Consider the following 24,903-nt stretch of genomic DNA (forward strand, 5'->3'; position numbering starts at 1 on the left):
ACATCAAGCCATTGACCACTACTCTCTGAATAGGACCTTCCAGCCAATTTCTTACCCACCAAAAAGTCCATCCATCAAATCTGTATCTCTCTAATTCAGAGAGAAGGCTGTTGTGGGGGACCATGTCAAAGGCTTTACAGAAGTCCAGACAGATCACATCCATTGCTTTTCCCATGCCCACAGCTGTGGCTACCCCATCACAGAAAGCCACTAGGTTGGTCACACAGGACTTGCCCTTGGTGAAGCCATTCTGGCTGCCTCTAATCACCTCCCTATCCTTCATGTGCTTTAGCATAGCTTGTAGGAGGATCTGTTCCATCGTCTTCCCAGAGGTGAGGCTGACAGGCCAGTAGTTAGTTCCCAGGGTCATCTTTTCCACCCTTTTTAAAAATGAGGACAATGACAGCTTTCTTCCAGTCACCAGGGACTTCTGACTGCCATGACTTTTCAAATATTATGGAGAGTGGCTTGGCGACCACATCAGCCAGTTCCCTCAGGACTCCGGGATGCATCTCATCAGGTCCTCACAGAGACATGAACCTGACCCTCTCATAAAGCCAGGGCTTTAACCCCCTGGTCACCATCTTATTGTGCCATGACCTAGGAGGGGTGAGGAGGGCACCTGTCAGTGAAGACTAAGGCAAAGAAGTTGTTGAGTACCTCTCCCTCTGCTCGTCTCTTCATACAAGGCCATCATTTTCATCCATCAGTGAGGATACACTCTCTTTAACTTTCCTTTTCTGATTGATATACCTGTAGAAGCCATTCTTATTCTTGTGCCTTCCACTCTCTTGTCTTTCATGGGGAGTGCAGTAGCATCCCCAACTCTTTTTTCAAAGCCACATCACAAGATTTATTTACTCCAAATGCTACACCTTGTCTTTTTCTTTCATTTCCTCATTTCCTCTTGTGTGCCCCTACTGCCTTTCCACTAGGATGATGTACTCTTCTCTCCTAGAGTTTTCCTTCTTCCTGTTAGCATACTCTTCCCACCCAGTTTCCTCTTCAGTCTTCTATGAAGGAACCTCTTGCTGAAACCCGAAGTGCAAGGGCTCCATCTGTCACCTGTTTCACTCAGACTGGCACTGTGATCTCCTTTAGTATGAGCAATGCAAACCTGGTCACTGATTCTGGGGATGCAGAACTGTAGGACAGGTTAAATCTTTGAACACTACATTGCAATAATATAAACCAAGACAAAAAAAGGAACTCACATCAGGCAGGCTGCAGGTCTCACAGATACAGCCAATACATACCTGGCCGCACATACATAAGGCTGTGGGATTTAAAATGGCTAAATAGCATAAAACAATCCCATCATCACCAACTGTATCGCGAGTACAGCATTTCACAAGCTGCTTCTCTCCTCTTTCCTGTTATTACTTATTTATACAGGAAACTGACAGAAATAACCATTTTCAAATCTAAATTGCTTCCAAACATCTCACCATACAACATTCTATGCAGGTGTTGATCACGCAGTGTTTATATCTGCTTGTGCAGTGGAGGTTTTTCTTTGCACATCATCTGGTATTCTAATGTTGTTTGCTTTCAATTCTGAACACAACCCTTTATCCTAACTTGTTCCATTTATCATCCACTGCTTCTCAAGTCCCTGATGCCTGACAAAAGTAAAAATTTCACCATTTAATCTTTTATTTTCAATTTACTCACAGATTTTAGTTTATTCTTTACACTCCCAAATCCTGTCTTTTTTAATTTATTATTCTTAGGAGTTTTGGAATCCACTAACAAATTTCTCAAACAATTTTTAAGTATATGGTTTTTGTTCTTTTTGTAGGCCAGTGTTTGAACAAGAAAGCATCACTGTACCCATCTTTTCAATCTACTGAAGTGTTCCCAGCTGTGTTTCACACAGGTACACACCTCTAAAATGGAAACACTTTTTCCTCTAAGTAACAACTAAAAAAAAACCCCAAGCTTTGTTTTACAACACCAGTCCTTTTCTGCTGGATTATGTCAACAAATTGTTAATTTAAATAAAACAGTAGAGATATGGTGAGCTAGAAAATGGACGCTGGACAGAGGGGAAAACCATACAGAACTGTACATCAATAGGAAAAAGAAGCTGGAACCAAGAAGTGCCAACCAAAACATTTTTGAAATGAAGAGGTGACACTGCTTGGGAGGACTAACTTAAGTGAATGGTTGATTGATAACTTTTAGCAATAAGCTAAAATTGTTTTGGCAACTGCTGCCCAATTCTCCTGCTCTTCTGTGAGCTACTACCTTCAAGTATGAAGACAATACAAACATATGATGAAAAATTGTTGTTGGATCCCTTTCTAATTTCTTACAGTGGAAAGAGAAGAATTTTACTTAAGCCTAAGGTTTCTTTTTTTTTTCCACAGACTCAGACTTAACCTCCCATGCTTCCATGGATTATCCAGACACATGGTCCACTAAAAGGGGAAGGCAGAACAACTGCATTTATTACAACAACTAATCATGTATACTTATGGAGAAAGAACACGATTTAACAGAACAGGGCAAAAAGTTGCTACACAGGACACAGAGAATGACTTACTATCAATGTCAGATGTACTATGCAAAGAGAAAATTATTTTTTACAGTATACTCGGAAGAGAATTGGGTGCTGAAAGGTGAAAAGGGCACTCAACTGACCACCTGCTTTTAGTACTCTCATTTATTCAGATTTAGGCTAGACATAAGGAAGAATTTCTTCACTATGGGAGTGGTAAGGTGCTGGCACAGTTTTCCCAGGGAAGTTGTGGCTGCCCCATCCCTGGAGGTGTTCAAGGCCAGGTTGGATGGGGCCTTGGGCAGCCTGATCTAGTGGGAGGTTGGAATTGGATGATCTTTAAGGTCCCTTTCAACCGAAGCTATTCCATGATTCTACGGTTCAATGATTCCATCCCTTCTCCAAGGTACCCGTGGCCAAGCGCTCCCGCGCACCTCCAGCTACCCGCGTGCATCTCTGCCCTCCCTCGCCTCACTTCTAGGGGGATCGGGAGGAGGAGGAGGGGCGGCGCGGACCCCCCCCCCCCCCGGCTCAGAGCCCGCAGGGCGTTTCTGTGGGCGGGAGACGGGCGGAGGAGGAGACACGGGTGGGGTGAGCGGGGGGCGCAGGAACCCCATCTCGCGCGAAGCCTGCGCGGCCCCCGCATCTCCCGCCGCGGTCCTCTCGCGAGATGTGGCGGCGGCCGGCGGGCTCGCAGCAGGCTTTGACAGGCGGGCGGGGGCCGGGCGGCCATCATTTGGGTCGGGAGGAGCCGCCGCAATATTCCGCCTGCGCCCGGGAAACGGCCACGCGCCGCTCCGCGTCCCGGCTCGGCTGGCGCGGGGAGCGCATCGCGGAGCTGCCCTTGCCGTCTCCGTGCCCTCCTGCCCGCTGAAGTCCCGCGGGGGCGCTCCCTCCTCTTCTCTCTCTCTCTCCGCGCTCGGCGTAGCGGTCTGAGGGGCTGGTCCCGCATCCCGCCATCACCACCTGGCGGCGCGGAGGGGGCGGGGGCTGCGCGTCGGCAGCTTAAAGCAGTGGAGCCGCCGCCAGGGGCGTCCAGAGAGCGGGGAGAGGCCGGCGAGGAGCGGCGATGGAGGGCGAGCGGCGGCGCGAGGGGGAAGGCGGCGATGCGGCGGGAAGACCGCTGGGTCCTACGCCCAGCCAGAGCCGCTTCCAGGTTGACCTAGTGGCCGAGGGCGCCGGGCGCCCGGCCGAGGAGCCCCGCGAGGCGGGAGGCGCTGGCGAAGCCAAGGGCCGGTTTCGGGTGAACTTCGTGGACCCGTCGGCCGGCGACGAGAGCCCCGGCGAGCCGGGGGGAGGTAGCTCGGAGGGGGGCAATGTCAGCTTCCAGAACGGCGGCGACACGGTGCTGAGTGAGGGCAGCCTGCACTCGGGCGGGCACCACCACTACTACTACGACACCCACACCAACACTTACTACCTGCGCACCTTCGGCCACAACACGATGGACGCTGTGCCTCGCATCGACCACTACCGCCAGACCGCCGCAGACCTGGGTGAGAAGCTTATCCGGCCCAGCCTAGCCGAGCTGCACGATGAGCTGGACAAGGTGAGCCGTCGCCTAGAGGCAGCGGGAGGAAGGAGGTGAAGGGCCGGGGCTCAGCCTCGGGGAGGCGCAGATGCATCGGGGCTCTCGTCTCTGGGGTTTGTGGGGTTTGGGTTTTATCATGACGCAGTCCCCTTCCCCCCCTCGCAAGGTTTTTTGGGGGATGTTCGCCGTGGTTGAGAGCTGTAGGTCAGCAAATGTTTTCTCCATAACCCTTGCACACAGCGGGTTTTCTTTACTGCTTCTTCAGGTAGGGAATTCCTGCTTTCAACAGGTAGGGAATTCGGGGTCCGCGAGAGGTATTAGTCTGGGAAGGGAGGTGGAAAATTTTGGAAGAGTAGCTAAAAAAAGGATGCGCTCGCTCTCGCTAGCGACGGGAGGTTTGTCTCCTAAGGGGCTGAAGGCGCATGCCTCTCTCCCCCCTGCGCATGCAGAGCCAAACCGCACCGCCTTCTGGCATGACACTGAAGGATGCACTGATACTGCTGAGGCTCCTTCTCCTTCAGGAGCCTTTTCAGTTGTGCTGAGAAGCCTCCACTCTGAGGGTGTCGTGATCAAAGCTTCAAAAATTTGGAAGCTGTGCATGTCAAGTTTTTTCTGTTTTGTACTAGTCGGTACGTTGTTGGGAGATGAGTTACAGCGGAAGCTTATTTGCTCTGTAGGCTGCCATTATTAAAAGGCAAGCTTTACCTGAGGCTGGAATTAATTTGATGCATTTCTTAGGTCATGATTAAACTATTAAACTAAAATAAAGCCAGATCAGACTGTTTCAGTGCTCTTTTCTTGCGGTCTTGATATTTGACTGTGCTTTAAGCATCCCATTTTGTAGTGGGATTTTTCTTCTGGGTTTAGGGAAATAAAGGAACGCGTGGGCCTAATGAGGTGAAGAATGTTCTGTTTCCAGAACGTTTTTCATTTTTCATCATGCCTTTCACTCCTTATAGGTGGAGTTCCGTGAGAAAATGTATGTTATTTTGACTGTTCTGTTCTATACCATTGGTCATCTCAGTGTATCTGCACTGATCTGTGAGTTTTTTTGGTGGTTTTGCACATTCCTTTAAGTGTGTTTTTTTGAAACTGACTGCTCATCCTTTCTGAGAGAAGTAATTGTTTGGTGTGCTGTAGAGATACTTCTTAAAACTTAGATACCAAAATAATCACTAACCCTAACAAGCAAGTTGTTCGTGCCTTTTAGGTACCTTCCTGATCAAGTTAAATTATGTTCTTTAGTCTGATTGTGGTATGGAAGTTGGCGGTTACTATCTTGACCATGGAGTTAGACACGCTATAAATAAACAAAGCGATGTATTTGAAAACACACTGATCTGCCCCCACCACTCTCAAGTTCAGACTTTTTTCATGATGGGATGACCAGGTTATCAAATACTCTACTCTGCAAGCAGAACATCAGTTGAATTTATAAGCTTGGGGTTTGGTATGTTTATATTGCAACAGTCAGGAAAGATCTTTAGGACACCATTAAGACATTTCAGTGTAGAATCAAACTTAACTGAAAGTGCAGTTTCTTCCTATTTCATTACAAAGCATGGCAAGCAGTGTTCTTGGTAGGTTGTGGCATGGAGGAGCAGAAGGTGACCTAATTACAGGATCATTATCAGAACAGTTTCATTGTGAGCATTAATTAACTCAAATTATTAATTTGTCAATGTCATAAATTTGTTCTGCAGCATGTATAGGTGTTCACATAAAGATTTTTATTTTTTAAAGTGATATCCAGTCTGTTGTGCCAGCCCCTGCGAAAAAAAAAGGTGGGGGATGGAGTGTGCAATTTTGGTTACATTTGATATTTTACTCGAAGTATTGATTTTTAAAACCTGTTGTGGTATAAACTTCAGAAATTGAGTTGAAGTTCTATGTAGTAATTAATCTTTTTTGTCACAGGATGTTTAATTTCCAAAGCAATTAACGTGTTAGCAAGCATTTAGGCTTACATGATGAAGGGAAGTAATTATTTTTGATTCAGACTTATCAAAACAGTTTGCAAGATAAAGTTGAGAACACAAAAGATTTTAATGAGACTGTGTCATGCATGCTAATTTAGCATTGGAGCATAAATATCTCTGGAGTATAAAATATACCAAATCTGTGATTATATACTTGATTTCTAGCCGCAGAGTGCTGATAACTTTTAAATCATGGTGGTGCTGTACTTTTAAGTAAAAGATGTTCACAAAGGTATTGTGCTTTCTTTCACTGTATTTCAGGAGGCCTTATCTCCATTCCGAAAGTGGCTTCAGTTCCTGCTGACTAACAGCAATGGTATCTAGTGTTGAATAGTATGATGCATTAAAGAAGATATTTCACTGACTTTTAAGAACTTGAAAAATTTACCTTGCTCTTTAGCCATGGTTTTTGTCCTTACTTAACTTGTAACAGCTTGTATGTCAAAGACTTATTAGCGCAGCTGGTGTAAACATCCTAGTACCATTACATAATTTTCGCACTACATAAAGACTTATTGTGATGCCTCTGCTTCTTGACCCAAGCAATCTTGCTTCAAGATTGGCGTTTGCAGTTATTTTTTAAGACTCATCAAAAAATATATTTTGCAGTGTAGTTCACTGCTTTGAGTGTAGCAGTTTCATCTTGCAGTTAACGTTTGTGCTGTTCTTTTTTCATTTTAAAAGGTAAGGAAATGTTGTGAGGCAGTGTAACAGTGATATTGGTGCTAGTGCTAATGATAGAACAGATTTTTCCCACCCCCTTAGTTTTGTTTACGTGCTCCGTATGTCCAGTTGTTCTACTGATTCTGTTCTCACGGAAAAGCAATGTTAGAGGAAGATGTACTGTTTGAGGAAGCTGCACATACGCATACAGAAGAGGTACCTTGTGACAAGGGTTTATCATGCTGTCCTGATAGATGTCTAAGCACCTCAGGTTTCCTGTGTTCATTCAAAAACAGTGGCTTAGAAAACAAAAGGATTGTTCTTGAAACTAGTTGTGGAAACACAACTGGGTGATGCTGCAGTGGTCTGAAGTGAGTGAATTGCATACTACCGATCTTGGTCTATCGTGTTAAATTTCAAGTTAGGGGTCTTGTCTTAATATATCTTTCCAGGCAGCAAAGGTGGATCAATCTGTTGCTTACCCAGTTAATGGATATTAATCTTGCTCTGCTTTAAAGGGAATTTGGTGATGCTGTTACAGTTGGTAGTCTCGGATAAGTTGATGCTTTGCAGGAGCAGTAGTTTCCAGTGACGTAGTGGTAAGAGGATGGTTATTAATAAAGGAGTGGGAGGAAAACAGCATACCACCATACGTAGGCTTTTGTTGCAGTTGCAGTGGTGTCCTCTGCCCTCTTCAGGGGATCTGCCTTCAGATGGTACAAAGATTGAAAGTGTCCTAGTTTTTCTGTTCTTTTTCCTATCTTACAGTTTAGGAATATCAGTTTTGTGTAGGTCAGCTACATCTGTCGGTAAAACTATGGCCTGTAGAAGAAACTTCATCTGCCTTTGTCTGTCTCAGTGTAAAAATGATCGTGCCATAATGTCATAGACCTTATGTTTCTGGAAAATGAATTCTTCTAAACTGTTAAGAATTGCACTGTGGTTTAGTAATCTCCTACTGTGCTTTTATTTATAATTTTTCTGTATAGCATTGCCTTAATTGGGGAGCTTTTTGGAAGAATAAACTTCACAATGCGTGAGCGATTTAGATTTGGTATGTCTTTGTGCAGTCATTTTACAGCCGCGGTAAAGGGATGTTACATGAACCGAGCCCTCTACTGGTAGATTTGTTCTGCTGTTTGCTAAATACTCACTGAAAATACTTGACAGGCTGGAAGGCAGTGATTTAAGAGGAACCACTCCCACCCCCCCCAGCCGAAATGGAAGACACAAAAACCCCCACGATAAGCATTTAAAAACACAAGTGTGCTTTGCTTCCTCTCAGACACAGAAATCAATGCGCCTCTTCTCTGAATTTGGAGACAGAACTAAAAAAGAAGACATTACCTATACTCTTGATGCAGGATTGAGTTTTTTTGTTGGATGACTACAATTTTTTAAACTTTTTTCATAGCTTTTATTTTTGTCTTTTTGAACATTGCAGCTTTTCCTTTTTAATGATAACAAAATGCTTAACTTGAGCACATGAAAAGGCTGTGCATGGCACTGCTTTTTAACAGTGTGCTGGCCATTGAAAATGTTAAACAGCTGCTGCACCTCTAACATTTGCGTATTATTATTTTCAGTTCCTGGTTGTCTGCTTAAACTTTAAAGAAAATAGAGCTCAGCTGAAGATGCATAGCAGGCAAAAAAAATGATTCTAGATAATTCTAGGCTATCAGGTTAGCTGACCATGTTATGTAAAGTCTGTCTTCCTCCCCTCTCCCTCTGCTGGAAGACTGAGACTCTCTTGCAGATAGTTTTTATTGTTCTACCTTGCTGAATTGCGCTTACAATGAGTGGGTCTCTTAGTTCTTGAGTCAGCGTGATTTCACAGTAGCCTCTCTTCCTTCTTGCTCTACTTCATATTTGTAAGCAGAACTTGAATTTTCTTTCCGAAAATTGTATGAAACTAAAACTGGACAAGCTTTTATGCTCTTAGTATTGGTTTCTGTGCTCTTGAATGCCCTAGGAGCCTTTAATTTTTAAGTGTTCTCATTCATCACTTTTGAAAAACATTTCAAAGCACTGCTACTCAGATGGAGCTTTACTAGCATCATGCAAAGTGGTGCTTTTATGCTTTTTCAGTTAATGTGGAGAATCCTTGCTTTGCTTGTCCTCATACCACTCTTAATTACTGCTGTCTTTATCAAGGGAAAAATACCTAATGTACTGTTCTGTTTGTGGCAGTGAATCATATTAGACCTGCATGGATTTTATTATTTAAGGGCACTGTGTATTTTGTAATTTTGTGTTGCTGATGCTTGATTCTCTTGTCTGATCTCTGTGATAAATAGTTAGTCCAAAACACCTATGGAGTACTGAAACACATGAATGTCTTCAGCAGACTGCTAATGTTGTTTTTCCAACTTTGTTCTTGTTTTGTTTCAGAGAGGCTGAAAATAACTGAACACTATTGACAGGTTATACTTTGACAGCAGAAGTGTGGTCTGCTGCTTAAGGGGGTAAACGTCTGTGCTCTCTCTTGTCCTGAAGTTTGTATTTTTGAGTTGTCTGGGAAATTACCTGATTTAAGGAAGGCACCACCTTCCTCCCCATCTGGCTGCAAAATCTTGCAGTGGATGTGACAAGTCAGTTCCTTGATCCAATACACCAGTGGTTTCTGAAACTTTTGATTGCACACTTTTGTCAATTAATTTTTTTGAGCATGCACCTCTAATATACATGTACGCAATTTATAAGTAAATATATGTTCTACTGTACTAATACTATGTATGGTACAAAATAAAAATTGAAGGACAAGATTAAGATGAAATAAATACTTTCAGTAAAATGTTTGTACTTTACTAACACTACAGAAAATACTTTTTTTCCCATGTTCACAGGGGACTGTCCTGTGAACATCTCGGGGTGCATGCAGCCCTGTTTGGAGGGTGCTGCAATGCATTATGAATCCCTTGAGCACTCATGTCGGAAGAAAAGACATTGTAATTTACCAGAAGAGTACAAGTGAGGAAGGAAGAAAGGATGGAGTGCCTGTTTGGAGGAGCTTAGCTTTTTTTTAATAATTTTTTTTAATAAATTATAATTCTAATAAGAATTTTTAAAAATAATTGACTTCCGGTATTTTGGAAGCTATCCAGTTCTTGCAGCTTGACTGCATGGAACATCATGGACATATTTCTACATTCAGCATGCCAATTAGGCCTGATAAAGTTACTGAGATTTCTTTATGCATAAAAACTTAGCTATAAGGCATTATTTGTGCCCTGTAAATGTAACTGACTGAAGCAGGTGGTGCTCTGCTGCTCTTCTGGTGGAGAAGGACCTGGTGATGTTGGTTGAAAACTGACTGAACACGAGTCAGCAGTGCGGGCCAAGGCAGCCAATAGCATCTTGGCTTGTATTGGAAACGGTGCGGCCAGCAGGCCCAGGGAAGTGGTTCTGCCTCTGTACTCATCACTGGTGAGGCAGGTACTGGAGCATGTCTAGAGAAGAGCAGTGAAACTGGTGAAGGGCTGGAGACCAAATTACAAGGAGTGGCTTTAGCCTGTAGGAGAGGAGGCTGAGGGGAGACTTTACTACTGTCTACAACTGCCTGAAAAGAGGTTGTAGAGAGGTGAGTGTTGGTCTCTTCACCTGTGCGATAGGACGAGAAGGCATGGCCTCTAGCTGCACCAGGGGATGTTCACATTGGACATTGGGAAAAAATTCTTCATGGAAAGCGTTATTGGGCATTAGAACAGGCTGCTCAGGGAGGTGATTTAAGTCATCCCTGGAACTATTTAAAAGATGGGTAGATTAAGTGTTTAGGGATATGATTTAATAGTGGACAGGCACAGTTGGACTTGATGATCTCAAAGGTTTTTCCAACCTATTGATTCTATTGATTTTTATGATTAAAAATAAGTTTGAAAGTCCTAAAATTCCATTCTAACAAGGAAGCTTATCTCTTGCATGTTCATTTTGCTTGTGAGCTTCCCTTCTTCAAGTGACCTGGTTCTAGTTCAGATTATTCAGGTTTTTTTTATTTTTTATTTTTTTTTTTAATTCAAAGAAAACAGCAAGGTCCATTTCAACCGTAAATAAACAGTGATACTAGGTTAATATTTCAACTGACTGAGGGTTTGCATGGTAGGGAAATTTCTAAGGCTATTCTGAGTAATTCTGCTCTTGAGCTGTAAATTATTTGGCATCTTAGGCTTGAATGTAGTACCATATCAGTACAAGTAAGTGCTGTGGTACATGAATGTACCAGCTGTGCTCAGCACTAGGTTAAGGGCTGGGCTTGTAGCCGAATCCAACACTTCATGGCACAATATTAGAAACTCAGACAGTTTAATTGATTTTTTTTTTAAGCTTATTGCCATGGCCTGCTTAGTCTATTGTAAGACAGTAGGCAAAATGTATTTTTCATGAGTTTACCACAGTTAGTACTAGATTTCCAACTAAAATGGGGAGTTTTATTAAGGTTACTGCTGCATAGTGTGGTACACTTGATACTCATCCCCCAGCTCTTGAGGAGGAAGTGCATTGTTCTGTAGCAGTGAATGAAAACTGAAAAGTGTTAGGGGCAAAGATGCTTCAAGTGAACTTTTTTGGGGAAGAGTATAGAAGGTGACTTGTGAGTTTGCTGTGTTGAAAACGAAATCTTAAGCAAGATTGAAACATTCTTTTTGTACTTGGAGAACATCTTCTGTATTTCTCAGACTGTATTTGAATAGGCTAAGCTACTATGCAAGAGACCTACTAATAGGATTTAATTCAGCTCTCGAGCAGTCAAATGCTGCATCTGCTTCATTCTGGAGAACAAGAAAATTATGTGAAACACAGCATCTCTAATGATTAGAGAGCTTTTATCTGGGTTAGGTTTTTCAAATAATTGAATGAAAACTATCTCTGTTCAGAGCATAGATCTATTTTCCGGAGAAGTGTGATTACTCTTCTAATGCCAATGGATATTAAAAGGAATATGATGGTCCGTGCACAGTATTGAATAATTACTTTGATCACTCACATAGCTACAATAAGGAAACAAGTAGTTTGGTTCTGGAGAGAGCAAGAAAGGAGTGATCCATGAAGCCAGAACTGAGGTGTCTTCTTGAGGTGTGAAGTAGACTGTATGTATTTCCTCCTCTTAAGCCAGGTGAATTGGTTGCCCTTAAACTTGTGGAGGAAGTCATGCCTCTGATGTGTGAAAGCAGACAAGGGAGGCCAGGAGCGTTCATTAGAGCTTGGCGTTGTTTGCCTTGAAGACCTTGGAAGCTGATAATGAAGGAGCCAGCTAGCAGCAGTTTACTGATAAGTGGGCACTGGAATGCAGAAAGCTGGCTGCATTTGGTTCAGGAGTTTGAAAACATCCAGAGGAGACTGAGTCTGCGCAAAGTTCAAAAAGAAATATATTCATCCCGAGGAAGACCTCCTACTTCATCCCCAAGACCCCGGCCAACGACCATCAGGAGGCACTACGCAGGCGCAAGATTGGAGCGAACTTTCCAGATCTAATTATAATACGAAGCGGGAAAAGGTTATGAATATGTAGTAGGCGCTTATACCTGTGCATGTCTTTACACTATAAGTAGCTGCTTGTTAAGCTATACGGTGTGCAAGCTAGGAGGAGAACCCTCTTGCACCCCAGCACTGGAAATAAACATACCTGCTTTATAACTCGTTTTGGGTTATAGACTTTGATTCCACAAAACACCTCCATTTTCTGTGACTAGGTAGCTATTAATGGTAAAATTTGTCTTAACTAGAAGAAATGGAGAAAATGGCTAAGGAAATAGTTTTATTTGGTTGGGTTTTTTTTAACTTTATTTTTTTTCTGTCCTGGCAGTCAGGATAGCCTGACTTTGCCTACAATATTTCTGGGAGTGCAGAACATAAGCATGATGAGTCTACCATGGCGTAGCCACACTGTGTAGCTACTAAACAGAGATCTTTTCTTGTTTGTCTCTAATTCCCATGATCAACTTGCCCAGAGTATTCATATCGTTTCATGCTTATGGAGAAATGTATGAATCATGATGCACAGAATTTTCTTTAGTTTGATGCTTTTGCAAAATGCTCTTTAAGTAATTTTTTTGATACGGAGAAAGAAGTACTACTTGTATTTCAGGTGAGATACCCCTCTTGCATACCTGCAGATGTCAACAAAACTTTGCTACCATTTCATGTGTGAAAACTACTTGAAAGGATTTCATTTTGTCACACCGTACTGGCTGCAGGCTCTCAAATCTCAGCCTTTGCATGGTTTTCTGGACTTCAGTGCTTTCCTCTGGAACTTTTCTTCTGTAAATGTCTAGTCCTCTGTCAGGATTGCAGGGATTTGAATGTGAACTTCCTGTGCTGATGTTATGATAACTAGATCAAATGGTGTTGGCACTGTTGTGTTACAGAGGCTTTTCCTTCAACCAGGAATCTACGAGATTGCAGTTTGTATCCATCCCATATAAGGAGGGCAGTATCATAATTGCCTCGTTAGAGAGAGAAGTCCATAGCCTTCCAGTGGTTAGTATGCTTAGAGATGAGTCAAAAAATTTGTATGCTGTCATTTGTAAGTGTACCACCTTGCAAAAATGATTTACACCTAAGCTGAGATTTGCCTGACTAAGTTTCTTCATTAACTGTCTTGCTAGCCTCCTTAACACATCGTGGTGCTTGGAAGAGTTGGGAAGGAGAATGGGTGATTATCACTTTTGAAGAATTAAAGTTAAAATGGCTTTAAAAATCAGAATATATATGTAAACATACACACGCGCGCGCACACACACACACACACAAGCCCAAAACAAAAAAAAAACAAACCCAAACCAGCCCATTGCTTAAAGTTGCTCTGTTAAAAGCAGTATTGAGCTATAAGATGCTGAAGTATAAGCTGATGGCAAAGATGTATCTGGCTAATTCTTCAATTGACATGTTAATTGTAACTAGAATCCTAGAATAGTTTGAGTTGGAAGGGACCTTAAAGATCATCCAGTTCCAACGCCCCAGCCATGGGCAGGGACATCCCACTAGATCATGCTGCCCAAGGCCCCATCCAACCTGGCCTTGAACACCTCCAGGGATGGGGTAACCACAGGTCCCCTGGGCAGCCTGTTCTATTCTTCCTAAAGTATAGTCTAAATCTGCCCCTCTCCAGTGTATACCATTGCCCCTAGTCCTATCACTACAAGCCTACTATTTCTTCTGTTTAAAATTGTTCTGCTGTAATCAAAGTGCAACAGACTTTAATTTCAGTTTAAGATAACATTTTGTGTTTGATGCAGTCTCTTCTAAAATTTCTGGAAGTGGATACAGGAAACATTTGCTGCTATATTTTAAGTTTGTAATTGTAGAGAAGATAACATGGCAAAAGCACTTAAGTTTGTCTCTTGGCTACAAACCTGAAAGGGATTTCCTTTGATTGAGGCAAGAAACCAATGGCTGAAGCTGTTCGTGTTTGATTCCAAGAATTCTGAGTTTTAAGAATAGATCCTGTTTCATCTAGGTAATTTATCTCCTGTTGTTGTAGGTAACTGCCTGGTGTCATTTAATGGGTTAGTAGGCTATTTTTTTTTTTTTTTTTTTTTTTTGCTATGATCTGTAAAGGTACTGTAGTAGCAGCATTTTTACATTACATTTTACAAGGAGTATTCTTTTAGCAAACTTGCTGTAACGCATTCCTTATTTAAAACCAAGCAGTGAACGACCTACTATGACTGCTGGAGTTGCTGAACTGCTGTCAGTGGCTAGTCATTGCACAATGACTAGCAGTGTTTCCTGAAAGTGTGTGGTTTTTTCCAGTTTGTTTTTTAAAGAGTATGCTAAGAAAGTGTTTAGGCAGACTTGATATGTCTTCAACTTTTCTTCTACCCTGTTTTCTTTCACATGTGCTACTGACTGCATTTTTTCTTCTGGTAACAATGTTAGTTGCTCAAGCTTCCCATCTAATTCCTGAAAAACCTTGACACCTGAATCTGTTCTGCTAATGTGGGAAGTTTATTTTTACTAACCAATTACTGTAAGCTGTTCTAGGTATTTATGGAAGCCACTATCTTTGTGAGTAGAAATATTTAAAGTGGGAGGTAATTAGGTTCACTTGAATTATCACTGTTAGAAGTACCAAAGATTCAGACTATTACATCTGTTTTAAGAGGTAAGTTATTGATGTAATTAAGATGTAGGAAGTTTAACGTACTTTCAGGTTTAGAATCTGTACTTTCTCTGTTTTCATTTCAAGTTCAGGTATACCACAGATCTCTTTTCTTGATTTGCTCATTACAGAATTTTTTTTGTTTGTTTGTTTTATTATACTTTCTGTTCAAATACTACTGTGTAACAAGATGGCAGTGTTCTGAAAGGTTAGGGTAGACTAGAAGAAGAGTTCTTTAAAGGGCAGTGAGATACATAGACAATGTATTTTTTTTCTGCTTGTTACTTTGCTTTTAAAGGCATTGAGTTTCATTTGTTTTAAATTTCCAGTTCCTAGTTTTAACAGGATTCTTTTGCATTGTTTGATAGGACTAAATAGCAAATTGCATTTCTTGAAAAGTAACTTTCTGAGGTTTGGATATTGATATTTACTGTATAGTTTGGGGGAATTTAATGGGAAGGAGGCTTAGGCAAATTAATTTTGTCATAAATGAAAGCAATGAGTATACCTAACAAAGCCTTAGAGCTAGGATTTCTGAAACGGATTAGTATAGAGAAGAAAATAGCTGTCAACAACAGTATTGCTAGTGTTACTAGTTTACAAAGTAGACTGTAGGACTGTTCCTTAACATTGTATTACTTACAGTAAGATGTTTTAAAGGTAATATCTACAATACTTACTGTGTTTTACAACTTTTTGTTTCCCATACAAAAAATGCTTGTAAACTGTCAGACCTGGCAGAGGTGTCTTTCAAACTTACCTTTAAAAACCGTGTGATTTGTTGTTAGTCTACAAAGCAAACAGTTCTCTCAGCCATTTTGGAACAGTGATTGGTTGAAAATATTGTTAAAAACAATAGCCAGTGTCGCAAGATCAAGTTAAAGACTGGTGAGAATTTATTTTTCTTCTCACATATTTGGGTACTGAAAACAGTATTCAGACACCCAAATATGAGACTTTTCTTGATAAAGTGTTACTCACAGGACTCTCTTGTGTCCCTGGATGATGATGTACTTAACACAATTCCATAGAGATGTAGACATTTTGGAAAGGAAACTCAGTACTCTTGGTTTCTTTCACCACAAAACCTGTAACTAGTGGAAGTTGAGAGATGGAAAGAAAGCAGTTAAATGTTCTAGTCTCAGGTGCTGTTTTAGCATCTACTCTTCGCTCAAGAGTAATGGCAACAGGAAGCATTAGCTAAAGAAGTTAATTACTGCTTGGGAGATGCCAAATCAGACTGCTTTCTTTGTGATCTGCCTGAAGAAGAAACACAGTCTTAGATGCAAACTTGCTGGTTGTCCTGCCCTTTATTTAGGGCTTCCAAGTAGTCATATGTGAAATGAACCAAGAATAGGAGAATTTATGTGCATGTTTTCTGGTACCACCTCATAAAGTTCAACGTAACCCAGGTATGTTGCTGTTAAGATGGAGTCTAGATAAATTCACTGCAAGTAAATATGCTACATATTTACACCACTATCAAGAACTCTCAGTAAAAATAAAAAGCAATTTTTACTATTGAGAAACTTTTCCGTGCACCAGTGTATTTCAGACTGTGTGTGAAAAATCTCAGATCTCTTCTGGCCAACAAATCTTGTCTCCTTAGTAATCCACTTCTAATAAATGTGGAGGCTATTCACAATTGGTACAAATAACTTATTGTCATGATGTAAATACTGGAGATGAACAGTGCACTGTGATACAGCAATGGAAGTTCCCTTGTAGGAACAGAATTTAAACTGTTTCTTGGCTAAATGCCTGTCAATGCATGATATTATTGTTAACATGTAAACGTGTCTTTATTTTTCCTTTAACAGTGCAAGAGAACACCGTAACTCTGAGTTGTCAGACAGATTAGATAAGACATTATTTTGATTAAAAAGTTGTGTTAATATGAGCATTTCTGTTCTGAAATGCTAAAGCTTACTCTTTTCTTTCCCCTTTTGTTACACCCTCTCCAGATCCACACTGTGTTAGTGTTTTTTACTGTTTAGTAAGATCTTATCATACATGTATATTACTGTTCTAAAATACTGCTAGTGCATTTTTTTTCCATTCACTGTGTGACTTGAGTAGAGGCATTGTTTCCTCGTGAGCACAAGCACTGAAAATACTATGCCTGCCTTATTTACAGCTGAGACCACAGTGGTACTTTCTTGATCTTACATTAAAGGGCTGAACTTGGAGCCTTGTGTAATGGAATTCTTTTGTGCCCACACTCTGTAATGTCTGTTCTCACTGGTGCTTTATCAGGCACCCACTAGCACTGATAACCAGCAATAACCTTTCAATTATTAGATTTTGCATGTGTTTCAAAATACTTTCCTAAGAAATATTGCATAGTGTGGAGAGACAAGACATACAGAACAAATCTTTATTGTGTTCATAGTGTGCATGTCTTGAAGCTGACTTGGTAACTGATAACTCAAAATATCAGTTGTGAGCTCCTTCCCAGAGTACAACAGGCTGAGCTGTGGGCTTGTTTGAGCACTGTAGTAAAATGCATGGCTAGTACATGGTGACTGAGGTTGGAAATGACCTCTGGAGGTCATTGTGTTTATGCGTACAGGTTTTATGAATACCTGGCCAACTGTGGTGGTGTGCTGAAGTATTGAATTGTCCTTTACTCTAGATACTAGTATATTCTCCATCTTCCCTTAAAACTTAAATGAATAGTAAATGAAAACATCTAGCTTGTTTTTGTTTAAAAAAAAGTGACTCAATATTACAGCAATAACTTGAGTCACATATAATGTTTCAATATTTTAGGACATGAAGATATATTTCTTCTAGCCCTTCCTTGATATCTTCCCTGACAACTCTTTTCAAAGAACAATTTTGTTGTTTCGTGTTAGAGACATTACATGCCTTTCTGCAATACCAGAAGGTGTTATCAAATCTCAGCAGTTTTCTTGGCCAAAGTATAAAACTGCTCAGATAATATAAATGTGACTCTCTTAATGCAATACTTCAAAATCTACTTTTTTGCAAGTATGATGTAATGCTTTATCATGAGAAATAGGAATAGATTTTATATGAAGGAATAACTGTACAGTTACACTGTTGGATGCTTGATTGGAGGTTTTGTTGTTGTGATTGTGAACATGTTTATATATCTGTCCTTTGTTTAATATTTTCATTAATGATATGCACATCGAGATTGAGTGCACCCTCAGACAGTTTGTAGATGACACGAAGCTGAGTGGTGGTGTTGCCACGCTGAAAGCATGCAATGTCATCTAGAGGGACCTAGGCAAGCTGGAGGAGTGGGCCTGTGTGAACCAAGTGTGAGGTCCCACATCTGGGTCAGGGCAAACCATGGTTTCAGTAGAGGCTGGGGCATGATGTGGTTGAGACCAGTCCTGCAGAGAAGGACTTGGGGGTGCTAGCTGACGAGAAGCTCGACATGAGCCAATAATGTGCACTTCCAGCCCGGAATGCCAATGGTATCCTGGGCTGTATCAAAAGAATTGTGGCCAGCAGGTCGAAGGAGGTGATTCTGCCCCTCTGATCTGCTCTTGTAAGGCCTCACCTGGTGTATTGTGTCCAGTTCTGGAATCTTAAGTGTAAGAAGGATGTGGATCTGCTGGAACAGGACCAGAGGAGGGCTGTGAAGATGATCAGAGGGCTGGAGCACCTCTCCTATGAAGACAGGATCGTAGAAAATTGGGGTTGTTCATCCTGCAGAAGAGAAGGCTCTGGGGAGACCTTATAGCAACCTTTCAGTACCTGAAAGAGATCTACAGGAAAGCTGGGGAGGGGCTTTTTTCAAGGGTGTGTAGTGATACGATGAGAGGGAATGGCAATAGGCTGAAAGGAGGAAGGTTTAGATTAGACGTTAGGAAGAAATTGTTTGTGATCTGGGCAGTGAGACACTGGCACAGGTTGCCCAGGGAAGCTGTGGCTGCCCCATCCCTGGAGGTGTTCAAGGCCAGGTTGGATGGGGCCTTGGGTAGCGTGGTCTTGTGGGAGGTGTCTCTGCCTGTGGCAGGGCAGTTAGAACTACATGATTTTTAAGGTCTCTTCCAACCCAAACCATTCTATGTTTCTATGATTCTATCATCTTATTTTCTTGTTTCCTCTGCACTTCTGAAGGTGGGTAGGGAAGAAGCAAGGACAAACTTCTGCTAAGTGCTGTTGGAAATAGCAGAATCTGATGAGGTTTATCCTGCATTTCTAGGAAAATCATCTGAAGGATTAGTGCTCAGGGGTACAGAGCAGGGCCATATGTAGAGTCATTCTTTCCTGCTGTGTGCTTCAGGTATGCTTGAGTTGAATGAGAAGCCTGATGAGAGGGCTTTACATATTCTTAGTTTTGCTTTAGACAGGTGAGTATAGGCTCAGCAAATAGGTGGCTTGTAAGTGTATATATTAAATTAAAACTAGTTAGTTATTAGTCTACTTCTTGACATAGTGATGCTAGAGTTAATTTTATGTAAAATCTTAAATATAGCAGCGTGGTAATTCTGGGTTTTTTTGGTCCTCACTGTTCTTCTTGCCACTCTAAATGGATCACACATCACTTCTTAATTGATTTGGTTTGAGTGCCTAAATGCAAATAGTCAGAATATCAATAGATTCATCTGGTCAAAGGCTGTGCATATCTCCCAAGAAGTTACAGCTGTTGGTTCTTTTATATCCAGAAGAGCTGCAGTTCAGCAAACTGGGTCATTGGTAGTTACGTTTCTTTTTGGCCTATGTTTAATGTGTACAGCGTATTATACACATTATATGCACGCACACATACAAAAATATGTGTATATAACACACATATGTCCGTCTACTGTTTTCTTAATCCCTTCTGGAATCAAGAAAACCTACTATTTAAGCAAGCTGTCAGTTAAAGTTGATAATCTGCAAATTGATCATGATTCTTTCTACTGGTGGAAAGTTTATGCCATACAGGATGTCCAGAAGTGTTAGAGGTACACCTGTTTTTATAAGAATTCCATAATGCAGAGTCAGTGAGAGAAGCACTGACATGAATCTGTGCTAATGACCTTTGAATAAGGTAAACAGAATCTTATTTTGTTTTGGTTTTGATATCTGTATGTATGTTTACTGCTGATTGTAAGGGGACATGGATAACAGCCTTCATAAGTGACAGTTCTATATATATTTTGTTTGGACTTTGTGATGATGGTATTTTTGGTATTAATGTATCAGGAGGAGGGGGAATTTATAATAAAGTGTCTCACATTAAACTTTCTTAATGTGTCCCTTCAACATGGAATATATTCTTGAAATCTGACTCTGGTCTATTTTGTGTCTTATTTTGTGAGTGGGAGTTTACCCTGTACCTCATTAGGATTATACCTCTAATTGCTTAGATGTTTTGTAAGCCTGTCACAAATATTGCTTGACCTAATTTGTTGAGTAGTAGTATCAGTGGTATTCAGGGTCTTTGTAGTGTAATAATTCTTTATGCTTGTTGCCTTGGATAACGTACTTCGTTTAGAGGGCTTCTTGCAGATTTCTTACAGCAGGTGTAGGAGATCCTTGAGTTTAAATATTTAGACGCTGGCTTGGCAAAGCAAAACTCTTGAAAAGCAAGTGTGTAACAAGTATGCGCATATACTCATATTTCTAATGCGTATCATGCATTTAAGATGTTTGCGTTGTAAGGCTGCGAGCTGAATTGTAAAGAAAATCCCCAAGTTGGTCTTTGTACAGGACTAATGTTTGCTGCATCTCTTGTCCTTCCGTTTTAAAACTGTTAAGTGTGTTTGGGAAGAGACTTCCTTTCTTCTCCCTGAAATGCCACTATTTCACTCTCCAGCTGTATCACTTTGCAATGAATAGTAGAATAGTTCACAGCGAAGTGAATAATTTATTTCCTGAAAAACTGATCGAATGACAGCTAGATCTGAACTACAGGAAAGGCTATAGCTGAGACTGGTAACTTGTGGTAGAGCATTATACACTTCCAGATGAAGAAATAAAACTTCCTCTTCTGTAGAAGTCACTGTATTTGAAATCTTGTAGCCCTTTCTGAAAAGGCCACGTGTTTGTTTCTTAGGGCTGTAGAATTGATTCTTAAAAATGTTAGTCTGACTGCTAACAGTCTGCTCTAACTGAAGCAGAATACCTAAGTCATCTGTGTAAGTTTGTTTTATATTCCTAGAAATCTGAGAGGTGTGCCTTAATGCAAGGAACATAAAGGAAAAGCTTAAAACATCTGCCATGTTGTTTTGTAATTTTTCTGTTTGCACAAGTAGACAGTTTTTTTTACAATGACAGTATCAAATGTCCTCTCTGCTCTTTTAATAACATAAAAGAAACTCTTTTTTCCCCCCACCCCCAAGGAGCCCTTTGAAGATGGCTACGCAAATGGTGAGGAAGGCGCAGCAGCTGAAGAGGCGGCTGCCACTTATGTGACTGATAGCAAAGGAGTGGTCAAATTTGGCTGGATAAAAGGTGTATTGGTAAGTTTGGTCTATAGTTCTTCAGTTTCTTAAAGATAAATCATTTTAATAACTTTTTTTTTGAGGAGTTGTGATAGGTTTTGGTTTTTTTCTTTTAATCAAATTTAAAGTTGTCTAATTTAACTGTTCTTGTGAAATAAACTGAAAGGTGGTGAGGAAACACTGCACGATAATTTTGACGATGCTAAAAATTGAAATGAGTAATTGATGAAAATGACTGCAGATGTAAGATGTAAACTATGTAAAATTTCTGTTTTGTCCTAGGTACGATGTATGTTAAATATTTGGGGTGTGATGCTCTTCATCAGACTATCATGGATTGTAGGACAAGCTGGGATAGGTATGGGTACTAACACTAGAATTATATTTCTGTGACTTTAAAATGTGATCCAAAAGCTGTATTGATCCTGAGCTTACACTTTAAATAGGGTTGCAAATGACCTTAATGTTGCCAGTTTTTAAGGTAGTTTACCCTTAGGATAACTTCAAGCAGTGTGAAGTTACTTAGACTTTTTCATTTAGCTATAAGGTATGTAATTGAAAGTTATAAGTCTTTATTGAACTGTAGAGATACATTTCTGATCTCTGGTTGTTAAAATCTGCATGTAGACAGTAGTATATAAACCATTTTCTTTCAAGGCTTAAGTTAGTATTGAACTGCAGAAAATATCTGTCAAAAAAATACATGTGTTTTCTTCAAGATGTAGGATACAGCTTTTACCTTCCTGATATAATAGAACATTTTTCCAGTTTTGTTTATATTCTGGAACCGTCTGTACAAAAGGGTGGTGAAAGGAGCCTTTTGCTTGAATGTATGGGACCATACATTAAATTTGTGTTATATTTGCAGGACTTAATTCTTTAAACCAAGTTAAATTGAGGGTTTGTTCATTTTAATGTCACTAGACTTAGATCCTTCCTTTCTCCTCCTTTTTCCAAAAGGTCTATCTGTCTTGGTTATTGGAATGGCTACTGTTGTGACAACTATCACGGGACTGTCTACTTCAGCAATAGCCACAAATGGATTTGTGAGAGGAGGTAAACCTACTTTCCTAAAGGTTTTAAAGCTTTCATTACCCTGAAGTATACAACTTAAGGATGTAACCGCTAATTTATTTCCCTTTTTTTTTAGCATCAGGGAAAAACCAGCACAGATGAAATGTAGGGAAGAGTTAGTTTTCCGAGGAGCAGAGCCTTTCCTAAATTTTATGTGTGACTAAGCAGTCATGTGATTAATGGAAAGTCAATAATTAGCCTACTGGTTTGATTCCCAGTGGCTTGTTTTCCTACTGTGGAAGAAAAATTATTTGTAATTTTTGGAATACAAACGTTTTAGAGACACACATCCAGGAATGAGTAGTGTCTTAATGTTCTCCTACTTCGGGCTGATTAAGACTGTGCTTGTGTGTGTCCTGAAGTAAAACTCATTGATGAAAAAATACATTGTATAGGAAGATAAGCTGTATCTACATAAGACTGTACAAAGGGACATGTTCTATTGTGATTTTTTTTTAATACACAAGAACTTTTCAAACTCTTGATTATTTTCAGGTTTCCCGAGATTGATGGCTTTTTCTCTTTCATGGTTTATATGCTATTGTCAGAAATTACTACAAAATGGTTTTGTAAGTGGCTGGTGCCTCTGACACACACAAACTGCTTTATGATGTCACAAGACTGCTACTAATAGAAAATCTAGTGAAATTAAAATAGAAGCTTATAAAATTCTCTTCATTAAGAATGAGGAAAAAAACTCAGTCCCTAAAGTAAACAGACCCAACAGGAAAGATCAACTGTATGCCACGCTTAGTTTTTAAATGCACTTTGTTTCTTAAATTGCTTTATGTACTGGATTTTCTTATTCTTATGAGAGCTTTTTTTTTTTAGAGTCACTTGCAAAATATTACTTAATTAGAAAATTTGAAGTGCTGAATAGGAAGAACTGTAGAATAAAATCACAGTTGCTCCTATCAAAATCTTACATTACAGTAATTTCTTAGGTTAACATTCTCATTTGCAAAGTATGTCAAAGCTGGATACATACATAAGGTTTGCACAGGAACTGTAATGCAGTCAAATTTAGGTTTTCATGTTGCAAATTTTTGGTGCTTCTAAAAAGCTTAAATTGCAGGAGTGTACTTTTGATACACTTAAAAATATTTATCCTTCTCTAATGATGCAGATATTCCATTTTGCCTTTGTCATGTGGGGTTTAAGATGTTGTATTTGTCATGCTCTAAAATACAAAGTATGGCTTCTGAAAAATGGAGTGATCACGTGATTGTTTTGAGAGCCTTATTGGAGGGCAGAAAATTTCATTAACAAAAGAGCTTTAAGAAAATTTTTTTTAACCACAGAACTGATTGTGTAGCAGTATAATCATTGTGGTACACGAGTCAGGTGATTATTTCCCGCTAGTGCCTTTTCTTAAAAAATTGAAATATATTCTTGAAAATTCAGCAAGCCTGTCCCTAAAACACTGACTTTTGGGTTATTTTTTAATACATCAGGGAAGTTGCAATAATAAGTAACATCTTCTTAATGTAAACATTAAATTGCTGATGACTGCTTATTCTTAGGCTATTTCATGCTGTGGTTTTTGTCTTTTTTTTTTTTTTTTTTTTTCAGGGGGAGCATATTACTTAATTTCTCGGAGTCTGGGACCAGAGTTCGGTGGTGCCATAGGTCTGATTTTTGCATTTGCCAATGCTGTTGCAGTAGCAATGTATGTCGTTGGCTTTGCAGAGACAGTTGTGGAGCTGCTCAAGGTAGACAGATGATAGCGTTTATATTCATTACACTGTCCTTTATGCAAGTGTGAGTGGTCATCTAATCATGGAATCATAGAATTACTTAGGTTCGAACAGACCTCCAGAGGTCATCAAGTACAGTCCCCCTGCAGCCTGGAGGTCAACCAGGTCCGGTTGCTCAGAGGCCCATGCAACCAGACTTCAGATGTTTCCAGGAATGAGTATCTACAGGCTCCCTGGGCAACCTGTCCTAGTGTTTGGCATTCTTCATTGTAAAAAATTTTCGTCCCTATACGTAGTCTGAATCAACCTTCTTTTCTTTTAAAACCATTACCTGTGGTCCTACTGCTACAGGTCCTGCTAAAAAAGTCTGTCCCCATCTTTCTTCTAAGCTCGCTTTAAGTATTGAAAGGCCACAACAAAGTCTCCCCAGAGCATTCTCTTCTTCAGGCTGAACAACCCCAACGTTCTCAACCTACCTTCACAGGAGAGGTGTTCCATCCTTCTGACCATTTTTGTGGCTCTCCTCTGGACCTGCTCCAACAGATCCATGTCTGTCTTGTACAGAGGGATCCAATGCTGGATGCAGTACCCCAGGTGGGGGCTCACCAGAGCAGAGTAGAGGTGCAGAATCAACTCCTTTGACCTGCTGGCGATGTTTCTTTTGATGCAGCCCAAGATACTGTTGGCTTTATGAGCATGTGCTGTCAGCTCATGTCCAGCTTTTCATCCACCAGTACCCTGAACTCCTTCTCAGCATGGCTGTTTTGATCCCTTCATCCCCTAGCATGTTATTGATACTGTGGGTTGCCCTGACAAGTTCAAAGAAGTGGAATGAGGTACAAGGTTACTACTGATATATTGGCAAAATACTGCTGTAAATCAGTAGCCTTATGGTAAGACTAAATTATCATTTTTGTCAAATGGAAGCTCCTGACATGATTTACCTCCCTG

At 40.5% G+C, this 24,903-nt stretch overlaps 1 protein-coding gene across 4 annotated transcripts in view; it reads left to right on the forward strand.

Moving 5' to 3' along the window:
- Positions 1 to 3,426: 3,426 nt before the first annotated feature.
- The window catches only part of SLC12A2 (solute carrier family 12 member 2), a 62,587-nt gene continuing 41,110 nt past the window's right edge, over positions 3,427 to 24,903 (forward strand). For all 4 annotated transcript variants that reach the window (XM_009564728.2, XM_054053795.1, XM_054053797.1 and 1 more), the window contains exons 1-5: positions 3,427 to 4,052; positions 21,080 to 21,199; positions 21,464 to 21,539; positions 22,142 to 22,237; positions 23,828 to 23,967. In XM_009564728.2, coding sequence (XP_009563023.2) covers positions 3,573 to 4,052; positions 21,080 to 21,199; positions 21,464 to 21,539; positions 22,142 to 22,237; positions 23,828 to 23,967 — 912 coding nt within the window. In that variant the 5' untranslated portion in view covers positions 3,427 to 3,572. The remainder of the gene's footprint in view (positions 4,053 to 21,079; positions 21,200 to 21,463; positions 21,540 to 22,141; positions 22,238 to 23,827; positions 23,968 to 24,903) is intronic.

The sequence above is a fragment of the Cuculus canorus genome, chromosome Z (genome assembly GCF_017976375.1).
Source record: "Cuculus canorus isolate bCucCan1 chromosome Z, bCucCan1.pri, whole genome shotgun sequence".
In the NCBI taxonomy this organism is placed as follows: Eukaryota; Metazoa; Chordata; class Aves; order Cuculiformes; family Cuculidae; genus Cuculus; species Cuculus canorus.